Consider the following 20061-nt stretch of genomic DNA (forward strand, 5'->3'; position numbering starts at 1 on the left):
TTTATGTCTTTTCTGATTTTTGTCCTTTAGGTTTTCTACTCACATGTTGTTTATTAGTAGGAGGCTTTGGTTAAACTTTATTATCCTTATGTCAGCTTGGGAAGGTGCTGGGAGACTTTTCTCCACGGGTCTTACAATTTTCAGAACATTTTGCAAATAGAGGCTTTGCTTGCCTTTGCTGTAGTGTGTCCTTTCAAGTTTACAGTGAGCACCTTTGAGAGACACAGTAACATCAGAGCCAGTGATCAGATTTGCTCAGCTGTTTTCAAGACAGAGCCAGCATCTTCAGCCAAGAGCAAGGAGACAGACCTGTATACTGCCTATTACTAGAGATTCCAGTGCCTGAAGCTTAGGGATTCTGTCCTTAATGACAGCCCATTGCACATGCAGGTGGCATTTGTCAAGTTGCTCTGTGAGAACTGGGGTTCAGGGAAGTAGAGCATTGAGCAAGGTAATGCTGGTAACCTGGCTACTGTAATAACTGCTTGTCTCTCGCCCAGGAGTCTTGTTTCCTCTCCCAGCAGCTTGAGATTGTGACAGGAGGGTAGACCTCAGATCCCTTATGAGTGTTATTGTTTAGTTATAAGAACTCTATCATTTATTATTTACATAAATATTGCATAGAATTTTTTCAGGGGTTTTTCCTAGGTTAAAATAAGGGTTTGTCATAATTGGTTTGTCATAATTTTGCTTTTTATATTTAATGAGACTTTTAAAAGCATAATAGGCCATCTGTACTTCTTACACATTAGAATTGTCTTATGAATGCATGCATGTGTACACCTGTGTATGTATATATGTATTCATGTTTTCAAAAACCAAATCCGGCTGGCTCTGCTTAGTCATTTACTGAAGAATCAATACCAGTTCTATGAATGTCCATTACGATGTGTTACTTGCTTGTTTTGCAGAATATTGGAAGGAAGATGACCTGCCAAGAGTTCATTGCAAATCTCCAAGGGGTAAATGAAGGTGCTGATTTCCCCAAGGATCTGTTGAAAGTAAGCACTGAACTTTTAGTTTTTGAAGCATGCATGCGTTTTAATTGACTGTTTGCTGCTTAATCCAAAATAAGCTAAGAATCTCTGTCTTGTTCTTTGCTTTGCTTATGTTGGTGTTATTTCTACCGGACTCTGTCCTTGATGCTTTGAATTGCAAACTTTCCTGGCTGCAGTAGTTCCTAAAGTCTACAATGGAACCAATGATACTGAAATAAGGCTAAATTTGGAATTGTTGGTGATGCCAATAGTGGACAGTTTTTGTGAGCAGACCATCAGAACTTGAGAATGTCACAAAAGCGTGTTCACTATGGAAACAAAAACGTATTTGCATATTGTAATGGAAACAGTTCTAATTATGCTCAGTCCCTTCTCATATGGCTGTTCAGATTGTCACTGGAAATAGATTAAATTAAATTCTGAGTAATTTTAGGGTGCCTGCATTAATTGCATTCCCAATCAGCATGTTTTTCCCCATCATCAGATTGTTTTCAAGGAAACAACAAAATCAACTTTAGAATTCATACATTCTACCAGCATTATAATGAGTTGTATGTTTAATCAAATACAGAATAATGAATATCTTAGAAGTTGCAGGGTAAGATGTGTATGTTGAAAATGTGGTTTTTACACATTTCTATTTGATTCTAGCCTTTTGAAAATTCATATTTATTCGAGAACTTTTTTTAAAAAATTATGTATTTATTTGAAAAAGTTACAGAGAGAAAGAGAGGGACAGAAAAGGAGGGAGGGACCGAGGGAGGGAGGGAGGGAGGGAGAGGAGGGGAGAGGAGAGAAGAGAGGAGAAGACAGAGAGAGAGAGAGAGAGAGAGAGTCCTCCATCCACTGATGCACTCCCCAAATGGCTGCAATGGCTGGGATTGGACCAGACTGAACCCAGGGTGGCAGGGGCTCAAGCACTTCGGCCATTTTCCACTGCTTTCCCAGCACAATAGCAGGGCACTGGATCAGAAGTAGAGTAGCCAGGACTTGAACTGGTGCTCACATGGGATACCAGTGTCTCAAGCTGTGGCTTAACCTACTACGCCACAATGCTGGCCCCAAGAATTCCTGTTTCTTACTTTTTTTAAAAATATTTATTTATTTATCTATTTGAAAGAGTTACAGAAAGAAGGAGAGACACTGACATTGTCTCTCTGCTGGTTCACTCCCCAAGTGGCCTCAACAGCCTGGCTCAGCCAGGAGTTTCATCCAGGGCCCTCGTGTGGGTAGCAGGGGCACCAAGCACTTGGGTCATATTCTGTTGCTTTTCCCATGCATATTAGCAGGGAGCTGGATTGGAAGTGGAGCAGCCAGAACATGAACCAGTGCCAGTATGGGATGCCAGCATTGCAGGCAATGACTTAACCTGCTACTCTGCCCTGAAAACTTTCATCCTTATTAATAAGCTAAAGGTACTTTTCTGTCTGCTGCTTTTGTAACTTTTTAAAATTTTATTTATTTTTTTATTTTATTTTATTTATTTATTTTTTTGACAGGCAGAGTGGACAGTGAGAGAGAGAGACAGAGAGAAAGGTCTTCCTTTGCCGTTGGTTCACCCTCCAATGGCCGCCACGGTAGGCGCGCTGCGGCCGGCGCACCACGCCGATCTGATGGCAGGAGCCAGGTGCTTATCCTGGTCTCCCATGGGGTGCAGGGCCCAAGCACTTGGGCCATCCTCCACTGCACTCCCTGGCCACAGCAGAGAGCTGGCCTGGAAGAGGGGCAACCGGGATAGAATCCAGCGCCCCGACCAGGACTAGAACCCGGTGTGCCGGCGCCACTAGGCGGAGGATTAGCTTACTGAGCCGCGGCGCCGGCTGCTTTTGTAACTTTTTTACAAACTGGAATTCTAAGTCAGTAAGACTTAGAATCTCAGAATACTATGTTTAATACCTCTTTCATTTTGCATAGTATCTGTCTTCAAGTTTGGTAGAACCTAGTTTATACAGTTTAGAAATTACATAAAAGACTTACCTTTCAATGGTACATTTTAAATTATAGTGTGATTCAAGTGTGTTACCATTATTAGCAGATTCATTTAAAGGATCTGACTCCAAAAGAAACCTTATCTATCTACTAAGTGTTAAAAAGAAGGCTAAGGGTGGTTCTATGGCCTAGCTTAGAAGACCCATATTAGAGTTTCTGGATTTCATGTGCAGCTCTGGCTCATGACTCCAGTTTCCTGCTAATGCAGACCTTAAGTGGCAACAGTAATGGCTTAAATAAGTGGGTTCCTCCCACCCATGAGGGAGACCTGGATTGAATTCTCTGCTGTGCTACCAGCGTGTTCAGCCATTATTGTGAGCATATGGGGGGTGAACCAGCAAATGGGAGTTCTCTGTTCTCTAACACTGCCTCTCAAACAAATAAATAATTTTTTTAAAAAAAAGTGATGCTCACTGCACTGAAGCTGTACAGTGTTAATGAGTCTTTTTTTCAGTCCATGGTATTAACAGAGAAAATAATGGAGTCTCTCCAAGAACAGATTTGGGGGACTTATATCAATTTATGTCAGAAATGAGAGTCAATAGGAAGATCTTCACTGTCGATCTTTTAGATGCTAATGGTAGGCTAATGGTAATCTTCATGACTGTGGATAGACTATTGGATAGATTTAGAGCATGTTTGATGAAGCTGCTGGAAGCCACGTGTAGTCCATGTACGGTCCAGTGGTTACTGCTCACCTTGATGAACATATGTTCTTTTATTTTCTTTGCCAAGAATTTGCCAGATGATTTGTTGCAGTTATGCAATTGAGATTATGTTCATAAGCCTAAGGGGAAATACATATTATATTCTTCTTTATTTACTGTAGGAAGATGACAGGTGGAACAACACTGAAAGTGACAGTGTTGTTAGCATGGAAATTGTCAAGTGAAATATTGATCACCTTTCATAATAAGCCTCCGCAATGCAAGCGAGAATGTTCCATTTCAGCAGAAATGGTCTCCACTGCAGATTTCAACAAGGAAGGCTTTCTTCAAACTGGTTGCATTTCATTTTACTATTCTGTGTGCCATTCCTTCCCACCTCTTCCTCTTCCTCCTTCTCTCCTCCTTCCTGTTTCTCTCCACATCTCCCTCTGGCGCTCTCTTTTGCATTCTTTGTTTTTATTTATTTGTTTTCTTTCTCATTTTCCCCCTTCTCCTTTCTCTTGTGATAGTGATCTCTGTTGAGATAAATTATTGGATGGGCTAGCTATTTGAATTTTAGGGGAACTAGGATTATATCCATGCCACTCAGATACTTACACACAGATAAACACAAAAAAGTTCGATATTGTCTTAGAAGTTTTGGAGTAACCCAGTTCTATCTTCTTCCACCCCCATTCTAAAGATTTGTTTAACTTTTATCTAAAAGAGAGAGAGAGAGAGAGAGAGATCTTCCATCCACAGGTTGACTCTTCAAATGTCCGCAACAGCCAGAGCTTGAGAGAGAGAGAGAGAGAGAGAGAGAGAGAGAGAGATCTTCCATCCACAGATTGACTCTTCAAATGTCCGCAACAGCCAGAGCTTATCTGAAGTCAGGAGCCAGGAACTCCATCCAGGTCTCCCACATGGGTGTAGGGACCCAAGCACTTGGGCCATCTTCCAGCTGCTTTCCCAGGTGCATTATCAGGGAGCTGGATCAGAAGTGGAACAGCTGGGACTTCAATCAGCATTCCTATGGGATGCTGGTGCCACAGGCAAATGTCTAACCTACTATACCACAGTGCCAGCCGCTTTTTAATTTTATTCCACTTCTATTCTAACCCAAAAAATTCTAACCCACAAAATTATAGGCATCCATGACTTAACAGTTGTTTTTTTTTTTTTGTTAATGAGTTAAGAGGAAGTTTGTGTACTTTATTAGATTTCTTCATAAAAATGTAAAGAAAATGCTAGAATCAATACCAAAAGATGCTTCAAGTCACCTTGATTGAACTGAAGCTTTTTAAAGATTTACTTATTTATTTGAAAGGCAGAGAGGCAAAGAGAGTGGGATAAACAGAGATGGAGACAGGGAGAGAGACATCTTCCATTTCCTGGCCTACTCCCTAATGCCTGTAAAAGCTGAGGCCAGTCCAGGCTGAACCTAGGAACTGGTAGCTCTATTCAGTCTCCCATTTAGGTGGCAGGAACCCACCCTTTTGCTGTCATCTGCTGTCTCCTTGGCACATTAAGAGGAAGCTGAAAGGAAAGCAGAGGAGCTGGAACGTGGAGTGGCATTCAGGCGTCTTCGTCGGTGACTTAATCCTCTGTGCCACAATGTTGACCCTGCACTGAAGCTTTTATTATTACACTTTGGCTTCTTATTACTTTTAGATTTCTTTGGGTCAAAAGGAACATTGAGATTTATGTCTCTTCACATTTCTTTGGAACAGAAATAATACTTGGGCTTATGTCTTGATCAATGTGTTTACACAGTTAGAGTCATTGACTTTGTGTTTACCAGGTGTTATGGGACATGGAGAAACTGCTGGAACCGAACAGGCACTTGTCCTCAGAGTAACATAGAGGGCTCCTCCTCTCCTGAAGTCACAGTTCTGCTGTATTAGAATGAAAGTACAAACTGTATTTTTGCTTTTTCTTAAAAGAGAAGTGGTTAAGAAGTAACAGTTCATAACATAAGTAAGAAACTGGTCTCAAGCTTGTAATTCAGAAATTTAGTTAATAATTGCTTCCAAATTTGCCTTAGCCTACATTGGAGAAATAAATAGATGATACACCGAGTGCCCTCCATCCTTTTTTTTTTTCTTTTATGATTTACAGTTTTCCCTGCAATTTCTGTTGTTTACTAAAATAACCTAAACAGATACTTAGTGCTTTGGCAAATAAGCTTGTTCTTCCATACAAGTTGATTACAGCATCAATTGTATGCACCTGTGACACAGATTGAAGTTGGATATCCAGAGATAGAGTACTATGTAGGGTCTTCAAAGGCTGGGAGGAGGTGCTGTGTGAGATGGACCTTCGCAGTACAGCTAAGAGAATTGCTGTATTTTTTATTTAGGTTATTTTTCTATCTCATCTGCTGCTTCCTCTGCCACACAAAGATATGCTCATAGTTACTCCTCTCTATTGCATCCCAAATCAGGACAGTTATACCAAACTACTTGGCATGTTTCATGGCTCTGCAAGTCCTTTCTGTCCCACAAGGTGTGTGTGTTTCACTGCCAGGCATCACTGGGGACAAGGTGGAGAAAAACGAGAAAGGGGAGGTCTGCTTTGGGTTGTGATGAATTTATTAAAAAAAACCTGCAACTCTGTAATAAATATTAAAACTGTTAAGGGGGCCGGCGCTGTGGCACAGTGGGTTAAAGCCTCAGCCTGCAATACCGGCATCCCATATGTGCCCCGGTTCAAGTCCCAGCTGCTCCATTTCTTTTTTTTTTTTTTTTTTTGACAGACAGAGTGGACAGTGAGAGGGAGAGACAGAGAGAAAGGTCTTCCTTTTTGCCGTTGGTTCACCCTCCAATGGCCGCCACGGTTGGCGCACCACGCTGATCCGATGGCAGGAGCCAGGTGCTTATCCTGGTCTCCCATGGGGTGCAGAGCCCAAACACTTGGGCCATCCTCCACTGCACTCCCTGGCCACAGCAGAGAGTTGGCCTGGAAGAGGGGCAACCGGGCAGCTGCTCCATTTCTGATACAGCTCTCTGCTATGGCTTGGGAAAGCAGTAGGAGATGGCCCAAGTCCTTGGGCCCCTGCACCTGTGTAGGAGACCGAAGGAAGCTCCTGGCCCCTGGCTCCTGGCTCCTGGCTTCAGATGAGCTCAGCTCTGGCTGTGGGAGTCATTTGAGGAGTGAACCAACAGAATGGAAGACCTCTTTCTCTCTCTCTCTGGCTCCATCCCTCTCTATAACTCTTTCCAATAGATAAAATAAATCTTAAAAAAAAAAAAAAACTATTAGGAATGTGAGTAGAGAGAGAATGATAATGTGAATTGGGGGCCAGCTGTGGAGGTAGAACCTTCTGAGAGACAGAGAAGTATATGTGCTAGTTCATTCTCCCCTAATGCCCAGGACATGCAGGAAGCTGAGAACTCAATTCAGGTCTCCAATGTGAGTGGCAGAAACAACCACTTGAGCTGTCATTGCTTCTTTCCCGAGTGCACATTAGTGGGAAGCTGGAATCAGGAACAGAGCTAAGTACTGAACCCAGGTACTGCAGTATAGCACAGAGGCATATTGCTGTCCCAAGCACCCGTCCCTCCTTTCTCTTGGTTGACTGTGGGAAGATTCATGTAAATACTGTCGTTACATTAGACATCAGCTAGCTCAAAATGGACTGGAATGTGACCCCATTCCTTCTTGCAGGTGGTTGGATTATGGTGCTTTACAACTCAAAAGGCCAAGTAGGATTAGTGCCACCAGACAAGACTTCTACCTACACGGACCAGATGCTTTTTTAACCTAGTAATTTTTATGGCCTCATAAGCTTATCCTCTCCTAGGTGGAAGGAACCATCTATAACTTGGACCTGAAAATGAACCATGGTTAGCCCTTTATTTTCCTTATCTTTCTACCTTGTCTATTTTCCCTAGACTATCTCTCTCCCTACATTTTTATATCTTATATTTTATTTGGGTCTTTAGCAACTTTGGTCTTTGATGTTACAAGAGTGTAGGTACTAAGGACCACTAGGTGTTGCATCTTGAAGATCTTTGAAGAAGCAAACTCGTTACCGTCTTTTTGACATCTCGGGATAATCCGGGGATGGTGGTGGAGATGTATTATTTGAAAAGACTGAAAACTCTTTGGTGTCTACCACTGTCTCATGCTCTCTCCCAAGGAAAGGCCCAGGCCTGAAGCCTCAGGAAACTGGCACTCTTGGTATTTCAGCCTGGCCTCTGGGCTCCTTTGTGTCAACCTGAGGACCTCATACACCCATTATCATCAGGGGCTGAGACCTAGAAAAGTGAAGTATTGGCTGGTCATAATGTGCATATTTTTGAAGTTCTTTACCCTGCAGAATCATGTTTGAAAATTAATAGTAGACTGACTATGGAGTTAACCTGAGGGTCCATCAGTAGCTGAGTGAATAAACAAAGTGCAAACACAGTGCAGAATGGAGCACTATTTAGTCTTAGGAAAGAAATGAAAAGACTGTCAGTTGCAACAGCAGGAAGGACCTGAAATTGGAAAGCTTTTTACCAAGTGAAAAAAAGCAGAGAAAGATTAATACCTCATATTCTCACTTACTTGTAGGTCAGTCTTACAGAATCAGAGAGGGTTATGGGGATTATCAGACTGGATGGGGAAGAGGGTATTGCTTAAAGAGCAGACAGGTTTGATGAAATGGTATAAGTAAAATGTGGAGATCCATTTACAGCCTGGTGACTATAATTAACACTGTTGCAGTGTGTGCTTAAAAATTGCTGAGAGAATAGATTGTAAATGTTCTCACCACAAAAAAAAAAAAAAAAAGTAGGTGATGGCTATGTTAAAACCTTGATTTCCACAATATATACATATAATCAAAAATTCCATTGTCCACCACAAATATATACAATTTTTATTTGCCCATTGATGTTTTTCCTTGAATGCATCTTATCTCAAAATATAACAAACTTTCTCCTTTGCCTCCCTGTTCCCTAAATTTTATTTCTTCTGAGTTTCATAGGAAAAATCTGTTCCCAGTTTTAACTGAAAAGCCTCATTTGTGTCTTCAATCCAATCTGTTTTCCATTTTCAATTCTAGTGGCTGATAAGTCTTCATTTCTCTGACATACACAGAAGGGCACAGGGACTTTGGGTGATGGCCACCAGTTATTTAAATATTTAGAGATAAAGTAGCCATTTCAAAACATATACCATGCAGGTGCAGGGGCCCAAGAACTTGGGCCATCTTCTACTGCTTTCCCAGGCCATAGCAGAGAGTTGGATTGGAAGAGGAGAAGCCAGGGCACGAACCAGTGCCCATATGGGATGCTGGTGCTGTAGGCTGGGGCTTTAACTCACTGCACCACAGCGCCGGCCCCCACCCCAATTATATTCTACTCTACCTTTCCTATGGTCACTTGCAATTTAGTATTCAAGTGATGTTCTCCTTAATATTTCTATCCTAGTCACAGTTAGATCTTTAATTTGTTTTTGAGCAGTGATTGAATTAAGTAGGTGTCAAGGGAAAATAAAAAAAAAAAGCTGAACAATCTCTTCTTTAATTTAAAAATGTTTATCTTATTGACGGAGAGGAGAGAAACAATAAAATAAAACCCAACACTTCAAACCTTTTGAACGTTTCCAGGATAAGGAACTAAAATCCCAAACTTAACACACTTTGAAGAGTGTTTTAAAAATACTTCCTCCTAAATATGGCTAAAACCACAAATAGCTGTAAGAATAGTTCCAGTTACAAGGCTGTATCACTGGAAATAATTAAATAGCTAGGTAAATAGACCTTTCAGATTATTAGACATATTAGGCATGTTTAACTTTAGAATTTTCTCTGGAATTTAATTCTTAAGTGTAGGCATTGCTTCTGTCTCCTTTACTTGGGAATTTGTTAACTTTGAAATTAGATTACAGCCTCCTAAGGGAACACCAAGAATTGTTTTTTCTCTCTCAGATGTGTAGTAAATGGTAAAATATGTTAGGGTGTGCAGGAAGGAGTCACAGTTAACTAAAAGGATGAAAATCTGTTTGCCTGATCCAGTAGGATGCATGTGCTCCACTCCTTTAATGTGGTGGTAAAGACAGGAGTGAATTAAACAGTTATATTTCTAGTGGCTAGAATCCCTGAAAATGATCTTACTCAAGTGTATTTTTTTCCTTATCTTCTCAAAGGACAGAATTTAGGCAAGGTTCTTTCAAAAGTGTCCAAGATTGTATAGACTTGCTGCATCTATAGTTTAACATGTCCAGTAGGTTGAAAGCATTTTATGTTTTGTTCTACATGTAATTTTCTCATTTGGTATTGTTATGGAAAAATAACATGAAAATAAAGGAAAAATTAACCAGGAGGGCAGTATTTAAGCAGAATCAGAAGGTCAACAAGGAAGAATACATTTTAGATAAAGATTAATGCATCTTGTTGTATAGGGAAGAAACACAATATTTTGCTATGCAGGTTCATAACCATTAGGCATTTTAATCAGTTACAGCCCTATATAGGCATAAACAACAGCAGAAAAATCAATCGACCTTTAAAGATTTAGAGCTCTACAATTTTTTATTAGGTTCCTACTCCAAAAAGAACAAAGCAACAGCAAGAGCTGTTGGGTTCTTCTGAATTAGGGCACATGGCCAGCCAGCTCAGTTCCTGTGTTCCATCTGCCCCTCTAATCTGACCCTTGCAACCCAGGAGAATAGTGAGAATTTATTGCTGACAATTGTCCTACTTTTCTATATTTCTCTGAAAGGCTGACCATAAAACACGAGGTGGTCATCTCTCCTGCCTGACACCCATATTTTGTCTTCTTCTTTTGTCTTTGCTTCCATGATTATCAGTGAGTTTTGGGATAATTGAATAAGATCATATTTTTACTAATGTCAATTTTTTCAAAAAAATTTCATTCATTTATTTTATTTGAAAGGGAGAGAAAGAGAGCAGGAAAATGTAAATCGGTGGTATACACCTCAGATACCTGTCATAGCTGGCCTGGAACCGTCCAAAGTCAGGAGCCAGGAACTCAATCTAGGTCTCTCACGGGATAGCTGGAATCCCAAGTAGTTGAACCGTTACCTGCTGCCTCCCAGGATATGCACTAGTAGGAAGCTGGATTGAAAGCAGAGCTGAGATTCCAACCCAGGGAATATGGGTGACCCCATTGCTGCCAAATGCCCACCCCTTATTAATGACAATATTGTAGTTTGTGATATTGTACTTTAGCATTGCAGATGTTACCATTAGAGGAAACTGGGTAAATGGTGCAAGGGTATTTCTTAGAGCTACTTGGAAAACTATAGATAATCCCAATAAAATTTTCAGTGAAAAAAATGAATAAGACAAAAAAGGTAAATGGAGCAATTTCTGTATTTTAGTAAGAGGTTGGGCAGCATATAAAAATGAGCTTAATGAAATTTTGCTACTCCTGGTAATTCTTTCAGAATACTGAAAAATCATGATTAGCAGCTCAATATAACTTTGTAGCAGTGCTTTTTAACTGGAGTGTTAAGAAAAAGACAGTGGGATTGTTTTGATGAGTTGAAAGCTGGAAAGTGAGAGGAACCTGTTATTACTCTCAGGCTGTGGAACAACATTTGGAGGAGGTAACAGTAGAGAGAATAGGTCTCGTGGTTGCACCCATCCACAGGGGAAGGAGTAGTGGCTTGGATAGGGACAGTACTGAGGGAAATAGTACTAAGTATTGAATTATTTCGAGCTTAAAGAGTGTTTTTGTTGCTAGATTGTTTTCAGATTGCCCCTGGCATTTCCTGATTTGCTTGTGATGCTTCTACGTGGAGTAGAAGGCACTCCACAAGTAGGAAAACCTCAATTCTTCCCAGTTAATGTGAGTTGGATCTGGTAGAGTGTCATGAAGGCTCGTAGCAGTGTGGAGTCATGTCAGATCTGATGCTTTACCTGGGCCAGGCAACTTAACAGGGATAACTTAACAGGAAGTAATGGTACCTTCCTCCAGGAGTGGCTGTGAGGATTAAGTAAGATGAGGTGTGTTAAGTGCCTGGTATCACGTGAATCTGTCCAGAAATGCTCTAATTCTTGTGGCTGAAGTCACTGGGCTCTCCACTGCTGTCTTCATACTGCTGCTGACTACTGGCGGGCCTTAAAGTGATCATTTCACTTCGTTGTAAATTAAGATTCGGCCTGTGCCTATATTTTCAGTTTCAGTTTTGCCTCTGGAGACCTTAAATGTCCTTTGCCCACCCATCCTGTCACTACCCCCAGCTAGACCAGCACTACTTGCTGTATTTCACTTTTGCGCCCAAAGATATCGTGAAATGTGTTCTGAGCAAAATGTTTCATGGTAAAAAAGTTGAACAACTCCATAGGAGATCATTAAGGATCATTTTAGCTAAGTGCTGGAAATGTTCTTGGCATCATTTTTTTCTTTGTAAATTGAAATCACATCTCTTATTTATTTATTTATTTATTTGACAGGTAGAGTTATAGACAGTGAGAGAGACAGAGAGAAAGGTCTTCCTTACGTTGTTTCACTCCCCAAATGGCCACCACAGCCGGCGCTGTGCCCATCTGAAGCCAGGAACCAGGTGCTTCTTCCTGGTCTCCCATGCAGGTGCAGGGCCCAAGCACTTGGGCCATCCTCCACTGCCTTCCCGGACCACAGCAGAGAGCTGGACTGGAAGAGGAGCAACCAGGACTAGAACCCGGAGCCCATATGGGATGCCAGTGCTGCAGGCAGAGGATTAACCAAATGAGCCACAGCGCCGGCCCTGAAATCACATCTCTTTAAGTTTTAACTTTCATATTGTATGTGTTAATGTGGATGAAGAAGTGTCTACTTAGTAGCCAGACTAGTCAGTGATCAGATTTAAATCCAAGAGATTGCTTTGGGGCAGGCGTTTGGCCTAATATACCACTAGCATGGCTGCCTCCGACTTGGAAGTGCATGAGTTTGATCCCCAACTCCGGCCTCCTGCTAACATGGACCCTGGGAGGCAGCAGTAATGATTGCTGTAGTGGTTAGGTTCCTGCCACCAACATGGGATACCTGAATTGTGTCCCGGCTACCTGGCTTTGGCTCTGGCCCAGCCCCTACCATTGGAAGCATTTGGGGAGTGTACCAGTGAATGGAATTTCTGTCTCTCTCTTTCTTTGAAGAGGGATTGAAAAAGGAAGGGAGGGCCAGCACCGGGGCTCACTAGGCTAATCCTCTGCCTGCGGCGCCGGCACCCCAGGTTCTAGTCCCGGTTGGAGCGCCGAATTCTGTCCCGGTTACTCCTCTTCCAGGCCAGCTCTCTGCTGTGGGCCAGGAAGGCAGTGGAGGATGGCCCAAGTGCTTGGACCCTGCACCCGCATGGGAGACCAGGAGGAGGCCCCTGGCTCCTGGCTTCGGATCGGTGCAGCGCGCCGGCTGTAGAGGCCATTTAGGGAGGGTGAACCAACAGAAGGAGATCTTTCTCTGTCTCTCTCTCTCTGTCTAACTCTGCCTGTCAAAAAAAAAAAAAAAAAAAAAAAAAAAAAAAAAAAAAGGAAAGGAGGAAAGAAGGAAGGGAGGAGGATAGGATGGAAGACAGGAAGGAACTGCTTTGATTATAGTACCAATTCTCAAGAGATGAATTCCAAAGGGCTGTGATGAAGAAGCAAGCCTCAATCTGAAAAAAAGTCTGAACATTTTATAAATGAAAAGCCTCAGTGAATTCTCAAAAATACTCGATCTGAGTTATATTCAGAGTATATAGTTGAAAATAGGAACTTCAGGTGATATTTAAGTGTTGCTAAAAAAAGAGCATCAACTGTTTCCTAGAGTAGGTGTGCTCTCTCCTGGAGCAGGTCATGGAAACCTGGTAGCAACAGTGTCTCCGTAGGCAAGGTCCTGGATGCTTATGCTGGTGTAGGACGAGAGGCTTCTAAGAGAAAAGCGGTTAGGAAGAGTGCAGATTTGGTGTCTCCGAGGAGGAGGCATCAGATGTAAGGAAAAGGGGCGCAGAACAGAGGGGAGGTGGAATGTGAACTCGCAGCCAGACTGAATCTATTCAGAGAAAATAAATCTGCAGAGGTCTACCAACGGCCGTCAGACTCACAGAGGCAACATGCAGCAGAGCCCAGACCCCTTTCATATCCTGGGTGGGCTGGGGCTTGAGGTAGGGGGCAGTAGGCAGAGCTGAGCTTCTCCATACTGGTTCTTCAAGTTTGGCCAATGGCTGCCAAACCTGGGGAAGCATGCAGGGGGTGGGGTGGGGAACCATACAGGATGTGAGACTGAACTGGTCTCTTGAAAGAAGGCAGAGGTAGCAAGCACCTAAAATGGCTGAGGCATATGTCTTTGTTCCATCAAAAGCTATGTTAGCAAGCTTGTTATGAGAAAAGCTTTAAAGGTTCTGACTTGGATGTGGAATGTTGCTGTCTCTTTTCAGTACAATAGATCAAGCTGAGTTATGTGATGAGAGTCCTGCTGCATTTCTGCTCCACCTTCCCCGTGGAGGCCTGCAAGCTTGCTATTGCTTTCCATCACGTGACTCACCACGGGCAGAGTAATCATGCTGCCTTTGGTGCAGTTCAGGCTTTGAATGAAAAATGATGACAATAATGAAAGTAATACTTTGAAGTGTCTGAAGATACACAAATCATGGTCATGCTTAAAAGAAAAAAAACTACCAAAAAGAAGTCTTTTAGAATGTTTTAACAGAACAGATGCTGCTTGAAAAGACAAACAGGTCTTTAACTCCATCCCCTCCAAAAAAAAGAAAGACCGAGAGCTGAGGAAAGTGTGAGTGGGGGTAGTAGTGATCATTAAGGGTGCTGTGATGGGATATTCAGAGTTCCCAGACAGATTCTATTTTTCACTGAGTTGTGAAGAGGTGCTGCAGAATTGCATATCCAGATGCGTCCATAGCATTGTGAACACAGATGTTTGGAGTCTTTCTAAAGCATCATAACACTGTCCGTCAGGATTGCTGCTCCTATGGCTCAAGCATGGACATGCATTGTTTATATGAATTTAATTGATTACGTTGTGAATGTAAGCCACCCTCTCTGTTTGTGATATCCTAAAAGGGACTGGCATGTTCCTCAGAGTGTTGTGTTTCCACCAGAGACCACAGCCCAAGGGTAAATACACTGTCCTCTATGTCCATCAAGGATATGGGGCAATGGATTTTAATTCAGAGCATTTGCAGCGGTACAGTCAAATCATCCCATTAAGGAAAACAATTTGTTTTGCTTCATTTATGTGTGTGTCTGTGGTCTGAAAAAAAAAGCCTCAAAAGAAGTGAAAACCAGCAAAAAGTTAAAAATAAAATAACTTCAAACAGCCAGAATAAATGGATGCTTCAGAGTCTGTAATTTTAACTTAAGGATTTTAGTCAGACCCTCAGTGAGAGCCCATTTTTAATAATAACCATAATTTTTACTTCACAGCTTTTGGCTGTACCTGCTTCCCTATTACATCATAAGCTGTTGGCCATCCAGTCACAGGTAGAGAGCAGAATACAAAAAAACTGCTGAAAACTAAGGGCTGGGCTGGACACGTGCCTGTGAGCATCTCTTAGCTATCTCTTTGCTTTAAAAAAAAAAAAAAACACACACACACACACACATCCAATTAATTCTTCTAAAACAAACCCAGTATAACACAAGCTGTTTTCCCAGTGTGGCCATGCATGAGAAGGATGTGGTTGAAGGGAGTGCTGTTGCTCTGATATGTGGTGGTCAGCAGCAACAGGTGATTTTAATGACATGAAGAGAACATGAGGGGCTGCCGCTGTGGTGTGGTAGGTTAAGCTGCCGCCTGCAGTGCCAGCATCCCATATGGGTGCCGGTTCAAGTCCCAGCTCCTCCACTTCTGATCCAGCTCTCTGCTGTGGCCTGGGAAAGCAGCAGAAGATGGCCCAGGACCTTGGGCCCCTGCACCCACATAGGAGACCCAGAGGAAGCTCCTGGCTCCTGGCTTTGGATTGGTGCAGCTCCGGCTGTTGCAGCCATCTGGAGAGTGAACCAACAGATGGAAGATCTCTCCCTCTCTCTCTGCCTCTGCCTCTCTGTAACTCTGCCTTTCAAATAAATAAATCTTTAAAAGAGAGAGCGAGACTGAGCGAGAGAAAGAGAACATGAAGCTCTCTAGGGCACTGGGGATGCGAATGCTGCAGTTGGAGTTGTGAAGAGGGGTGAGCCCAGCTGTAGTTGAGGGCTTTAGAGAGTGCTTATTACAGCATAGCAAAGGAATCAGTGTGCTTAATGAGTCATCAGAAATGTTACATTGTATATAATTCATTTAATTAAGGAGACAGGGTATGAAATAGATTTGGAAAGATTGCCAACAATACGTTTTTATAAATATTTTGGCATTTAAAGAAAGTGGCCTCATCCACTAATATAGAAAAATCAATCTCTCTGCCCCGAAATTTTCTTGAATTACGTTCCCTGTCAGTATCAGATGTTTATTGTTGTTGTTTTAAGATTTTTGTATCTTTTTTGTCTTAGTTCTTTTTAACACTTGCCGCTTCGCTCAGACATCCCATAGACAGTAGCACAGTCTTTGTGCTGAAGTGTTGCTTTCTGAGAAATACCAGAAGCCACATTAATTCAGACCTTACAAGGAAGTGTTGGATGCTGCAGGCGCCATTATCCCTCCGTATCCACTATTCCCAGATGTTCAGGTCTCTGGTATAAAATGGCATACTTGTGTAGAATCGATGCACATCTGTTCTGTTTACTTTAAATCATTCTAAATTATGTAGAATGCCTAATACAACGTAACTGCTAAGTAAATAGTTCTTAGCTTGTATTATTTAGGGAATGGTAAAAAAATCTGTGCATGTCTAAGATGGGGTGTAATTTTATTTCTTTAAAATTTTTTTTTAGGATTTATTTATTTGAAAGTCAATTTTACAGAGAGAGAGGGAGAGACAAAGGAGAAATATTCTATCCTTGGTTCACTCCCTGGATGGCCCCAGTGGCCAGGGCTGAGCTAGACTGAAGTCAAGAGTCAGGAGCTTCATCCAGTTCTCCCACAAGAGTGGCAGGGATCCAGGCACTTGGGCCATGTTCCACTGCTTTTCTTAGGCTGTTAACTGGAAGCTAGGTTGGAAGTGAAGCAGATAGAACTTGAACTAGTGCCTGTTTGGATGCCGGCGTCCCAGGAGGCGGCTTTACCCACTGTACCATAACGCTGGCCCACTCTTTTTAAAAATCTTTTTAAAATATTTTATTTTGAAAGTCAGAGACATAGAGAAATTCCTCATCTGCTGGGTTACTCCCCAACTGCTTTCAATAGCCAGGACTTGGCCAGGCCAAATCCAGGAGCAGGGAACTCAATCCAGGTCTCCCATGTGGGTAGAAGGAACCCAGTCACTCGAAGCATCACCTGCTGTCTTTCAGGGTACACATTAGTGGGAAGCTGGCATCAGGAATAGAGCCAGGGCTCGAAGCCAGACACTCTGACACAGAATGTGGGCGTCCCAGCCAGCATCTTAACTGCTGTGGCAAAAGCCCACACCACAGTCTTATTTCTAGGATTTCGTTCTGTGTTTGAATGTGGGGATGTGTAACCTGCAGGAACAGAGAACTGATTGTGTGTGAACCTTGCTCTTCGCAGTACTGTGTGCCCTGGTCAGATGGACATGTCCTCCTGGTAATTCTCTCATTAGCTCCCCACACTATCTGTTGACAATTTCAGTGCTTTGTACTTTTTCCCAGAAGAAAAGAACCATCCTGTTCATTGGACACTATGAATGCAATTTAAAGAAGGTCTCCAAAGAAAATCAGGATATGCTATAAGGCAAATCATTTTACCATTAGGTTGCTTAATTCCAGAAGCAATCAAAGGCAGTTAGTCCTGAGAATGCAAGATAGGTAAACTGTTCACTTTTCTTTTCCTCATTACTTTTTTTTTCACTCCTAGCAATGTAAGTCATAGATAAATCAGCATACCCAAGATCTTTCTTGCAGGATTATTTGTATTTTAGGTTATAATTCATGTGTTACAGACCTAGGCAAAACAAAACAAAACAACAGCAACAAAAAGAAATCTTTAAAAAGATAGTATGCTTTTAACTGGTGTGTGGCCCCTTTCCTGTCTCTATTCTTTTTTAAAAAGAATATTCATATTTATTTTTGTTTATTTTAAAGACAAAGGGACAGAAAGAGAAGAGACAGGGAGATCTTCTATCTGCTGGTTTACTCCCCAAAAGGCCACAATGATCAATTCTGGCCCAGGCCAAAGCTAGGCCAGGGACTCCTTACCATCCTGGTCTCCCAGGTGGGTGTCTGCCTCTTTTCTTAAAGACAGAGATCCTGTCTTGTTGGTCTCACACCTACTATAATTCTTTGGATAAACCAGATACCTGACAAATACTTGTTGAAAAAATGAGTGCAGTGTCATATGAAACGCGCTGGTGGCTGTCTGACAGTGGGTAGATTTTAGGTGCACTTTGGAAACATGCATAGCAGTGTTTATATGCTTAATGTATATACAGAGCTGTTTTTTTTCCTGCTCTCTCTCCCTCCCTCCCTCAATTTTTTTTTTGGCATGAGGATCTCTACTTTCAATCAGATTTTCAGAAAGATCTATGCTCTCTCCAAATATAAAGAGCCATGCACTAGCCCACCCTCCCCAAGGGCAGACTTGTTCATTTATTGTTTTAATTAAAATAAACAAAAAGCTTAGGAGAAAGAATTTTTATTTATGCAAAGCACAGCATTTGTTTACCATGGCCGAGCTCTGTGCCTGACTCTGTGGCTGCATTCAGGGGTGCATCCTTAATAAGACAAGACAGCAGACGGGGCCTCATGAGGCTCAGGATTTGGTAAAGAACAGGTACTGAATTATTGCACAAATTCTGACATGCTGTACTCAAATGGTGCACCAAATGTGTTCAGGTATAGAAGGCATACTTAGTAGATTTGCCATGTTTGGCAAAAGTCAAGCTGTATCAAGATGAAATTTAATAAGATTCATGAGTTCTTGCATGGTGGAGGCTGTGCTAAATATAGTAGAGGAAGAAAAGATGAGTAAGACATAAATCCTGTCCTGGAGGACTTTTAAATCTAGTGTAGTAGTTTTAAACTCCGGCTATACATTAAAATCATTAAGGGCAGGAGAGAAAATGTAGGAGGCTGAAATATTCTTATGTAGATGGAAAACTTGCCACAGTGGCAGAAGCACTTTGGAGAAAGATCTGGTCCTTTGTTATAAAACTGAATATGCCTCCCCTGTGATCCAGCAGTTCAAGAAATGAAAGCATTTGTTACAAGAATAATAGTTGCATCTATATTCATCGTAGCCCCAAACTGAGAAACAGCTCAGGTGTCCATCAGCAGGTAAATGGACAAGCAAACTGTGGTACACTCAGGCAGTACCTCTAGCAACGAAAAGGCATGGACTGCTGTCAGACACAACATGAGCGTATGCGCTGAGATTTCATTATGTAAAGTTCTAGGACAAGCACAACTAACACATGGTAGGCAGAACAGTGGTTTACTCAGGATGTGAGCATGGGAATTTCCTGGGAGTGACAGGCAGGGACTTTGTGGAATGTATTAGCTTTCACTGCTATAAAGAAATACATGAAGCGTGGCACTTAGAAAGAAAGGAGCTTTATTCCGGCTCATGGTTCGGGCGGTGCAAGGTCTGGGGGCCTCATCTGGTGATGGCGTTCTTTCTGGCAAAGTCTCAAGTTGGCACAGGTCATCACATTGCAGAGATAAGCAGTGTGCATGTCTGTATCTGTGTGGTCTTTCTCACCTTATAAAGCCACCAGGATTAAGTCATGGGAGTGCCTCACTCATGACCAGTTTTCAAAGGCTCCCCCTCTGAACACTGAAGCCAGACTATCTTCCATCCTGTCAGTGGCATTCATGTGAGAGTTTCTAATTAAACCCTTGCGTAAGTCCAGGGGGGACCAAGTCATTTTCAATCCAAAGCATGGGTTTTGCTAATGTTAATACATGTAGGGGGAAATATCACTTGGGAAGATATAAACAAAACTTTCATAACTTCTCCCGGCTCTCCCTTTTGCCTTAAAATTTCATAACTCTGGTAATGGGGTCTGTGTGTGTTTTTTAAGAGCCCCTCAGGTGGTCCTCATGCTTACTGAGATTTGACTGTTAATGAAGAGGATAAAATACAGAGGAGAGTGCATCAGTTTTCTATTGCTATGGTAATAAATTGCCACAATTTAGTCACCTGAAACGACATAGGTTTATTATTTCACAGCTCTGTTGGTCACAGGTTTGGATTGGTGGCACTGGGTTCTTCCATTCTGGGTTTCATAACACTGAAATCAAAGTTGTTTTGTTTTGTTTATTTTTAAAGATTTATTTATTTGTTTGAAAGGCAGAAATAGAAGGAGAGAGAGAGAGAGAGAGAGAGATACATCAATCAATCTTACATCTACTGGTTCACTTTCCAAATGGCCACACTGGCCTGGTCCAGCTCTAGCCAAAAGCAGGAGCCAGGAGCTTCCTCTGGGTCTCCCACTTGGGTACAAGTACTTGG

General features: G+C 42.0%; 1 protein-coding gene across 4 annotated transcripts in view; it reads left to right on the top strand.

Moving 5' to 3' along the window:
* The window catches only part of PSD3 (pleckstrin and Sec7 domain containing 3), a 611013-nt gene that overhangs the window by 336103 nt on the left and 254849 nt on the right, over window positions 1-20061 (top strand). For all 4 annotated transcript variants that reach the window (XM_062199432.1, XM_062199434.1, XM_062199435.1 and 1 more), the window contains one exon: window positions 912-1001. In XM_062199432.1, coding sequence (XP_062055416.1) covers window positions 912-1001 — 90 coding nt within the window. The remainder of the gene's footprint in view (window positions 1-911; window positions 1002-20061) is intronic.

The sequence above is a fragment of the Lepus europaeus genome, chromosome 8, assembly GCF_033115175.1.
Source record: "Lepus europaeus isolate LE1 chromosome 8, mLepTim1.pri, whole genome shotgun sequence".
In the NCBI taxonomy this organism is placed as follows: domain Eukaryota; kingdom Metazoa; phylum Chordata; class Mammalia; order Lagomorpha; family Leporidae; genus Lepus; species Lepus europaeus.